At 54.7% G+C, this 10,413-nt stretch overlaps 1 protein-coding gene across 1 annotated transcript in view; it reads left to right on the top strand.

Moving 5' to 3' along the window:
• Positions 1 to 2,990: 2,990 nt before the first annotated feature.
• The window catches only part of KBTBD12 (kelch repeat and BTB domain containing 12), a 19,560-nt gene continuing 12,137 nt past the window's right edge, over positions 2,991 to 10,413 (top strand). The window contains exons 1-6 of the mRNA XM_078872576.1: positions 2,991 to 3,380; positions 5,218 to 5,424; positions 6,493 to 6,684; positions 8,378 to 8,772; positions 9,178 to 9,478; positions 10,402 to 10,413. The exon at positions 10,402 to 10,413 is cut by the window's right edge and continues 139 nt beyond it. Of these exons, the coding sequence (XP_078728702.1) occupies positions 3,033 to 3,380; positions 5,218 to 5,424; positions 6,493 to 6,684; positions 8,378 to 8,772; positions 9,178 to 9,478; positions 10,402 to 10,413 (1,455 nt within the window). The 5' untranslated portion in view covers positions 2,991 to 3,032. The remainder of the gene's footprint in view (positions 3,381 to 5,217; positions 5,425 to 6,492; positions 6,685 to 8,377; positions 8,773 to 9,177; positions 9,479 to 10,401) is intronic.

Below are 10,413 nucleotides of genomic sequence, written 5' to 3'. Positions count from 1 at the left end.
TTTCATTGGGCTATCATTTGCTTCCGAGTCGTTTCTGAAAATAAGCGGGCTTTACCTGATAAAATAAACAAAATATATAGTACATAGTTGAGTTTATCCGCCACTGACATAGGATCTATAGTGATTGTTTTCAGGGGCTGGCTGAGTGGCTGGGGAGGGCTGGCGTTATACTGCACGTGTGATGTATGCGATGCTGTATATCCGTTACAATGCATGCTGATGGCTTTCCCCACACAATGCATTAGCAGCAGCTACCCGCGATGTTGCAGGAGGTTTGCTATGCACAGAAGTAGTTGTCGTATTTCGCGTGAGGTTCTGGAGACCTGTCTAGAGACCGCTACGCCGATTGCAACGAATGTACGATATGCGTGTACTTCATTGACGAATGGGGTTACATTCATGACAACATTTGACCTTTGATCCGATAATCTGGTCAGTCTAGCCTGAGAGGCGCTGCTTAATTACCAGCTCAATAACCAGGTGCATGATGATGAGACTCCAATACAAAACATATTCTACGACTTATAGGTCGATGCCATTGGGAAGGTGAGTATGGGGAGCGGTAGATTGTCTAAACCGGTCGTGGGCCTCCCCTAGGTCTACTCAGCCCAACATGAGCACCTAGTGCCGTGTCTAAACATCGCCACTAGGGAGACAAAGGCGGCCGGGCGTGTTGTTGGCCACCCAACCCCCTCGTGTGCCGTGCGGGCCTTCATAGGTGCTCGCTAACGGCACTTACCCCAGCAGTCTGTAAAGACTTACACGGGGCGAATCTCACTGTGTACCCGGTGTTGGTCAACGCAACAGCAATGCAAATGCGAAAGCAGATGCCACGCGCACTGTAGTGAGCCTCATGCCAACCTCGCTGATCTGACACCCGGGGGGTGGTGGTGGGGTGTGGGTGGTCTGCGCGTGTGTGTGTGCCCGGTTGTTTTTTTTAAATTTCCTCGCGCGAGAACGCACGGAGGCAGCAACACCGCTGCTCCCGGAGAGACGGGGGAGGTAAGAGGCCCTGGGTGGGTGCCGTGCCACGCGCCGCTTCATGATCCACAGTGTCGATGTTGTTATTCTGTCCTCTTTTGGTTCTTTCGGGAAAGTCACGTGGGTAGAAATAAAATAAAATAAACCACGACGGTTCGACCGCAACACAAGCAATCGTCATCGGGAAAAAAAACTACGCAAGAAAAAAAACGTCGTGACTTTACCTAAAGAACCAAAGATAATGGATTCCTGCAGTCACGAAAGCTTCAAATCTAGATTGTTATCCTGTCCTCAAGGTACGGAAGTCGGGAGATTCGTACTGGTGGTGGTGGTGGTTGTGGTTATGTGTATTCTGTGCGTCACGGGGGGAGGGGGAGAGACAAAGGCGGCCGGGCGTGGTGCTGGCCACCCACCCCCCTCCGCGTGCCGTTCCGGCCTTCATAGGTGCTGCTCGCTCACAGCACTTGCCCCGAAAGTCTGTCAAGGCTACACCGGGGGATCTTTGTCTTTGTGCATTGCTGCTTGCTCGAATGTTACACGCTGCCACGCTGCTTGTCGGATCGCAGTTGTTTGCGGGCTGTTGTCATTGTGCCCTTGAGCAACTTTCACGCGGAGGATGATGATGATGATGATTCTTATACTGATTTCAATGTTTTAAAAGTGTTTTGAGTTAGAGCGTTCCGAACCATTTCCGAGCCAGCAAAATCGTAACCTGCGTTGTTCTGAACAAAAACAATCCCCGCCACGCCGTGTGTACGGAGTCACAGACAGACGAGTGTCCATTATTTTTCATTTGCGTGCCCACTTTCTTTACCAGGTGGGGCAACGAACAGATGATTACGTTCATCGATCTAATTCGATCGCCGTTTTGTAATGCGTTGTTTTTTTAAGTTGAAGTTGCTGTGTGTGTGTGTGGCCTGCATGAAGGCTAAGCTGTCTCTGGCTGATCTCGTGATGGTTGAATGTTGCAGCAAGCTGCCCCAGTGCCTGTAGAATTTATTTTTAGCATTGGCTGAGGCGTATCGCATTACCCAACCCGAGTATAGCCGTCCAGTCACATACTCACCCCTCCCCTCTACTCCTACACGGAGAACTTCAACTCGCCCGGGCTCTGCCAAGTGGCCACATTAAACTGTTATGACCACGTGAGAGTCACATGCGTTCCCACAATTGTTTGAAAGCATCTTCTTGGTTCTTTCGGTAAAGTCACGTAGAATGGAAATAATAAAATAATAAAATAAAACATAATAAAATAATTCTCACGACGTTTCGGCCACAACGCAAGCAGCCGTCCTCAGGTGAAGACCAGGTCTGTCGGGGAGACCTGAGGACGGCTGCTTGCGTTTTGGCCGAAACGTCGTGAGAATTATTTGATTATGTTTTATTTTATTATTTTATTATTTCCATTCTACGTGACTTTACCGAAAAAACCAAGAAGATGAATCCCTGCAGTCACCAAAGCTTCAAATTGTTTGAAAGCAGTTTAATAATAATACAACTATTACGACATGAAATGTTTTATTTACCCAGGAAGCCACACCGAGTCCAAGCACTCTTTTTCAGGGGAGTCCTGCATCGTTTGTTTTTATGTTCACATTAAAAAAAAATGTATTCGTCGATTAAGAGTGAGTATTTATATGCATGTGAGAGGAAACCGGAGCACCCAAAGAAACCCGCACGTGTGCGAGGGGGTAACACTCTATCCCAGATAGAGAGTAGTCCACATTTCCTGCTGTTACATCGATTCCTGGCACGTCGATGCCCAACGGGAAGGGATTTCCGTAACATCTGCGTGGTGATCCATTCTCAAATGAACAAAGCGATGCGAGCCCACGGTGAAAATTCCACATTACTGTGGCAGGCGTGAGTCTACCCATAGCAAAACCGCTGTTGACATCGGACAAAGTGGTACTTAATAAATGTGTTTTTTTCGGGTTAAATCACGCAAATACAAATGCGTCGTTAAACCCTCCACCACCCGACCCCGCGTCCCCACCCCAACCAGCCGGAGCGCAGGGCTTTCTTCTCGCCATCAACTCCAAGGTTTAGTCATGGCCCAGTCGGGGCTGCATCGCGAGCCCTTGCCAGAGGCGCCGCGGCACGAGGCGAGTGAAGGATGCGGCTCCAAGCACAGCCAGTTCCTGCTCGAGCAGCTTTCGCGGCTGAGGGACACGCGCCAGCTCACCGACGTGGATCTGCTGGCGGGGGCAGCCTCCTTCCCGTGCCACCGCGCCGTGCTGGCCGCCTTCAGCCCCTACTTCCGCGCCATGTTCACCTGCGGCTTGGCGGAGTGCGAGCGCCGCGAGGTGCGGCTCCACGACCTGGCGCCCGACAGCCTCGCCGTGCTGCTCGACTACATGTACACGGCGCGACTGCGCCTCTGCAACGCCAACGTGCAGGCGAGTGGCACGCGCCTTGCCCCCCCCCCATCACCACCACTACTCCCCCTGGTCCCTCCAGCACTCCGATACCCCCTTCTTTCCGTTGGCACTTCCCGGCATAGCCAAAGTGGGGGACCTCGCGGTGCAGGGTCTCCCCCCCCCCCCCCCACTGGCCGTTTGCCGTGCCGAGCCGGTACCGAGCCGTCTGTGGGGCCAAGCAGGGCCAGGAGGCAGGGTGGTGAGAGAGGCGTTCGACCGCGTGTGGCGCATGTCAGCGGTCGGTGCGCCGTGAGGACACCACGGCGCCACGGTGCCGCGTGTGCGCGTCTCTGGCGACTTTCGTTCCTGCGTGGCGTCGTCGACGGCGGTGGCTCGGCCCGGCTCGGCTCTTGCAGTGGAAAAACGGCGTCGGTGCTGTCCGCCTCTGACCCGCACTGACAGCGCGGTGAAGTACGGTCGAACAATAACACCCCGACGACCAACACGGTTCGGAGGGAGGCACTCAACCCAGCAGCAGATTGGCGAAAGGTGCTGTACGTGCCCTGGTCGCAACCACGATTCATTTTGATGCCACTCGGATCAAAGCTTTGCCCCAGCCATGCCACATCCCAGGAGAATCCGGCCCCGAGTTTTCTAAAACTCCGGCGAGCCGTGAGCAAGCGATGAGAGTCTCGGCGAAGCCTTCTCCCGATTTGTCGTTCGGAATTAGAATCTTTATTCAGGCCGGTGGAATCCCATGAGCTATTGTGAATACGCTTTGGTTCTGTCGGTAAAGTCACGTAGGTAGTGATCCAAACGTCGTGATCTACTATTTTTTCTACCCACGTGACTTTACCGAAAGAACCAAAGAGTATGGATTCCTGCAGTCACGAAAGCTTAAAATTAAGTTATTATGATTTTTTTTTATCACAGATGTTCAGTTCATCGAGAGGCTGAAACAGTCGCGGCCTGACGTTGAAACTCGGATGGGACATTTCGTTACGAGAGGGTGGGTGGCACAAATGAACCACAATGCCTTGCTGATCTTGTCAAGCAGCGTAAGCCATCACGCGAACTCCGGTTGTCATTCTCGCAGCAGCAGCGGCTTTTGGCTGACCATCGAACAAATTCGGTCGCCGCATCGCGCGCTTTCACACGTGCTTCTGTGGCCGTCTGGAACGCTCTTCCTTCCGAAATTAGGATGCCACTGGAGCCATGCACTTGTATATCTAGATTAAAAACTCGTTTCTTTCGAAACTGCTTTGTCTGTTTAGTTGTCCTTCCCCTGCACCTCCGATTAGCACGGTTGGTTGCGTACGGTGCGAAAGACGTTCAACACCATAAACAGCGGACAAACAATACCCCATGATACATCAAGTGGCATACCACGTAAGACTTATTTATTTTGAAGCCTAAATAGAGTTTATTCAGACTAGCGAGAGCTTTTGTAAGGGAGACAGACCTGGGGACACAAGTGCTGCATGGCACACGAGGGGGTAGGTGGCCAGCACCACGCCTGACCGCCTTTGTCTCTCCCAGTGTCGATGTTTGCCCACCGCACCAGGTACTCATTTGTGACTGAGTCGACCTAGGGAGAGGCCCAGGACCGGTCCAGATAATCGTCACCGGGTGTTGGCCGTGAGCAGGAATCGAACTCGGGCGGATGGGTTCGGAGCGCAGCGCGCCTACCGCTCTCCAAGTTCAACAAAGACAAAGATCCCCCGTGTAGCCGTTGGGGGCAAGTGCTGTTAGCGAGCAGCACCTATGATGGCCGGCACGTTCGACCCACAAAGGCACACGTACGTACGCACGCACTTTTGCGATACGTGCGTTCGTGCCGGGGGGGGGGGGTGTTGGTGGTTGTGTGGGAGCGCAGGGCGTGGCGACAGGCGCGTTCCTGCTGCAGATGGACAGCGTCTTCGCCGCCTGCTCCCGCCACATGCTCGACAACATGGAGGCGTCCAACTGCGTGGGCCTGCACGCGTTCGCGCGCCAGATCGGCGCCGAGCAGCTGGCGGACGCGGCGCACGACTTCCTGCGCCGACACTTCGCCGAGGTCTGCCTGCACGACGAGATCCTCGAGGTACGCGAGCGAGCGCGCGCGTGCGCACGTGTTTGTGCGTGCGCGCGCGTGCGTGCGTCCGTGCGTGCGCATGTGTTAGTGTGTGCGTCCGTGCGTGCGAGCGCGTGCGTGCCGTTGGTTCCTACTCCCCCCTCCTCCCTTTTGTTGTTGTTGATGGGTCAGATCACGTAAATATAAACTGGAATAGGTGGCGCGCGCGCACGCACGCACGTGTGTGTGTTGAACTTCTTTCGCACCGTACGTAGCCAACCGGGCTAATCGCAGCTGCGGGGAAGGGGGGGAGAGCAGCCTCAGTCATGGCGAGATGCGCACTGGACGCGTCGCGTCCCAGGCGTGGACACATTTTGGCCCGGCGAATATGAATGTGTCGTCAAAGCCGCCACCACCACCCGACGCGGCCGATCAGTGAGGTTGAGTCACGTGAACACAACGCGCCGGTTCGTGACGACGCGAGCACGGTGACGTGTCGCCGCTCGTTGCCTCTGCGCAGGTCACCGAAGACGACTGCTTTCGCGTGCTTCAGTGGGAGTTGGTTCTATTGAAGGGGAGCGAGTAGGGAGGAGGAGTGAGATAAGGTGGGGGGTGGGGGGCAAACCCATGTCTACATATGGGCCTCTTAGGTCGTCCTCCTCGCTTCAATTCACATTGCTCACGACTCTCCCCTCTTTGGGGCCGTCCATAAATGACGTCACGCGATTTTTGACGATTTTTGACCCCCCTCCACCTCGTCACACGGCGTCACAAAAAGTCAGACCCCCCTTTAATATGACGTCACAAAGCTCTGCCCCCCCCCCCCCAAATAAAACATGCTTCAAATCGCTTTAAACTATTGTCATTGTAGTGTGTGTTTAATGTGGCGCTGCACTCTGATGTTGTAGGAGAAAACATTGCTTAAAAAGTCAATTTAATTAAGTAGAACGCGTTGTCTATATTTATTTAAAGTTGCGCATTTTGATGTGACGCCACATTTCTCAACCCCCCCCGTCACACATCGTCACAAATGTCAGACCCCCCCCCCCCCCCCCCTAGTCATTTATGGACGGCCCCTGTTCCCCGTGTTACCCGCAGGTCAGCGCGGATCAGCTGGAGGCGCTGATCTCGTCGGACGAGCTGAACGTGACGCGCGAGGACCCCGTGCTGGACGTGGTGCTGCGCTGGGCGCGCTGGGACCGCCGGGCGCGCGCCCCGCGCCTGGCCGGGCTGCTCGCGCGCGTGCGGCTCACGCTCGTCAGCGCGGACTGCCTCAGCGAGAGCCTCAAGGTGGCGACGACGATGACGTCGTCGGGTGACGTCGATGATGATGACGATGATGATGATGATGACGATGATGATGATGACGATGATGATGACGGCGATGATGATGATGACGATGATGATGACGACGATGATGATGATGACGATGATGATGACGACGACGTCCTCGGGTGACGTCGATGCTTGCGAGAACGATGATGACGATGATGATGACGATAATGACGATGATGATGATGATGATGACGACGACGATGATGACGACGATGACGACCATGATGACGATGATGATGATGATGACGATGATGATGATGATGACGATGATGACGACGATGATGATGATGACAATGATGATGATGATGATGATGATGACGACGATGATGAAGATGACGATAATGATGATGATGACGACGACGATGATGACGACGATGACGACCATGATGACGATGATGATGATGATGACGATGATGATGATGATGACGATGATGACGACGATGATGATGATGACAATGATGATGATGATGATGACGACGATGATGAAGATGACGATAATGATGATGATGACGACGACGATGATGACGACGATGACGACCATGATGACGATGATGATGATGACGATGATGATGACGATGATGACGACGATGATGATGATGACAATGATGATGATGATGATGACAACGATGATGAAGATGACGATAATGATGATGATGACGACGACGATGATGACGACGATGACGACCATGATGACGATGATGATGATGACGATGATGATGATGACGACCATGATGATGATGATGATGACGATGATGATGATGACGACGATGATGATGATGACGACGATGATGACGACGATGACCACGACGATGATGATGACGATTAAGAAAATGATAATGACGATGCTTATGACGACGATGCTGACGACGATGATGATGACGATTAAGACGATAATAATGACGATGATGATGACGATGGAAGTGCCATTGTGGCCGATGTTTCAACGACCGTACTTCCGTGCAGACACGACAATTGGCACCGGCATGCCAGACGATTGTGACACATTCAGATCATGATGCACTACGGCAAGGTGCGGGCAGTCGTTGCTTTAAACTGGCCTCTATGTCCGAGTTATGTCCGTCTACCCTGCAGACTCTGCGTCTTACAAATGTGAATTATAATTAGTATTGCTTATCAATGAGAGGTCTACAGACCGGGTAAGTGAACCTGGTTGCTGAGATGAATCTGCTTGAAGTGGCTCATCGGGAGGCACGAGGCCAACTTTGGTGGAGATGCGTCGAGCGGCGTTCGGCGAATACGCGCTGTCCATCAGCAGTAGCAGCAGCTTTTGTATAAACAAGCAGGCAATCTCTGTGCTGGTTTCAAACTCTTGTGTGTCTCGTCAGCAAAAGTCAGGCCTTGTTAAACCACCCCTGCTGCCGGGCTACCAGTCGGAGCCTAATAAAGTGTGCCTACAGGCGACAAACCCACAAAACACCCCCGAAAGCTCGACGACTCATCGTCACGAGCACGCGTGTGTTACGGTGTTTACAGACAAATGCCGTACGTGCGACGAATTTTCAACACTTCCGTGCATTATTATTCCCCACCCACCCCCCACGATGTTTAGTTCCTGCTTGATGCATTATTTTGTTAGTTGCACTCGGCCCTTGTCGCAAATGGAACTCTCTTTGGGACGCGTGCCCAGAGGAGCACGGTGCTCGTGAGCGACGCCGCTTGCAGCCACATGTTGGCCGTGGCGCTGGAGTCGGTCGACTCGAGCCGAGCCTCCCTCGCCGTGGCGACCCCCGGCGCCGGCCTCCGCTACGGCATGGAGACATCGGACGTGATCGTGTGCGCGGGCACCGACGCGCGCGGCGTGCGCTCGCGACGCCCGGGCTACTCCGACGCGTGCTTCTGCTACGCGCCGTCTCTGCGCCGCACGTGCTACGTGGTCTGCCCCCGTCAGGGGGAGGCCTTGGCCGCCGTGCGGGCCGGCGTCGTCACGGCCGACAACGACATCATCCTCGCCGGGGAGGCCGGCTTCACCAAGGCGGCGCGCCGCGCGAGGGGAGCGCCTCCCGCCGGGGTCGAGTTCGTGAGGTGAGGGTTTGGACGAGCGGGCTGGGACGGTGGTGGTAATGTGGGGTTGTGTGGTGATGGAGGGTGGGTGGGTGGGTGGGCAGTAGGGGGCACAGCTGGTGCATCTGCCTGCCAGTCATCTCAGTTAGTCAACCCCACGGCAACACCTGGTTCTGTCCCATGACCTCTTGTCAGCTGAGCCTTCGACACTTCACGTCGCTTCAAAGTGCACCTGGCCTGGCACAGGCGCTGCGGTGACATCACCGTCACTTAGTGGCGGGTGGCTGCTGTTGCTATTGGGTGGACAGGAAGCGAGGGATGAGTTCGGCGGGGGGAGACGATTGAGCATGGATGGAAGGACTCATGACGGGCCCACACCGAGCAGCTGCGAGACACGACGGACGCGCGTGCCCGTGGCTGCGACAGGTACCGTGCGTCGAGCTGGGAGCACGTGTGCTCGGCGCCGTACCGCGAGCTGTACGCGTTGGCGGTGGCGCGCGGACACCTCTACCTGCTGGGCGGCCAGGTGCAGGAGAAGCAGCGCTACCTCGTCACCAACGCCGCAGAGAGGCTGCCCCTCCCTTCGTCGGGAGGAGGTGACGGAGGAGGAGGAGGAGGGATGACGCAGCAGTGGCGCAGTGTTTCTCCGCTGCCCGTCATGTTGGCCTCACACGTGGCCCTGACGGTCGGCAGTTACATCTACGTGATGGGAGGATGGATACCGCAGGTACAACAGTAGCATCGGTGTCAATTCACTCATTTATACGGGACCCCACGACCCCCCCCCCCCCCCCCCCCAACTGAGGCTTTCAGAGTTTGGGCCAAACATTCTCAAGCAAGGCCGTGACGATAAAATTCACGAGTTTCAGAAAGAGTTTTCCTCGATAACTAATAACATTACTGGATTATTCCTTCAAATGATGGTGAGGTCAAGCAAGGGCTTGGAGGCACAGGTACGCGGGGTTGTAGGGACAAAGGGGGGAATTAAGACACAAAGACACCGGAGTGGTGTGCACTAACAGATCATCTCCGGGAAATATCGGGATGATTAATTAATGCCATTATTGTGGTGGTGACACAGACTTTTAACGCAGAGGAGATAATGTGCCGAAATGCGATTCCGTCGAGCGTCATTAACTCCACCGAAATTAATTATTTCTCGTGTGAGAGATAATTTGATTAAAAAAAACCCCACCCCTAATTAGGTACGCAAAGTCGTCCGTGAAACATTTTTTTTCTCGGAAGTTTGCGAGTTCACATTGTGGCCGAGCGTTAACTCAGGGGTGGGCTGAGTGACACAAAGAGGATGCCCCCTCTGGCAGTGTCAACGTGGAATTTCCACCAAGGGGTCAGCAGGGTCGTGCCCTCGGCTCGTCGCAAGGCTTGACCCCCACCCCCCACCCCCACGCGGCACGCCCAGACACCACACGGCAGAGGTCGCAACCGGGTACCCGATACCCGTACCCTACCCGATACCCGGCTACCCGTACCCGGCCGGGTACGGGTACGGGTAGCCGTTTGCGACCCTGGTGCGGCCGGGTACGGGTACGGGTAAGGAATCAAAGCCCGTTCGCGACCTCTGCCACACGGTGGGACCCATGGGGGGGGGGGGGGGTGGTGGTGGCGTTTGTTTGAATCTCTCTCCCGCAGCTGGAGCGCCCG

The sequence above is a fragment of the Lampetra fluviatilis genome, chromosome 34 (genome assembly GCF_964198595.1).
Source record: "Lampetra fluviatilis chromosome 34, kcLamFluv1.1, whole genome shotgun sequence".
Taxonomy (NCBI): Eukaryota; Metazoa; Chordata; class Hyperoartia; order Petromyzontiformes; family Petromyzontidae; genus Lampetra; species Lampetra fluviatilis.
This window is presented reverse-complemented; position numbering and strand designations above follow the sequence as displayed.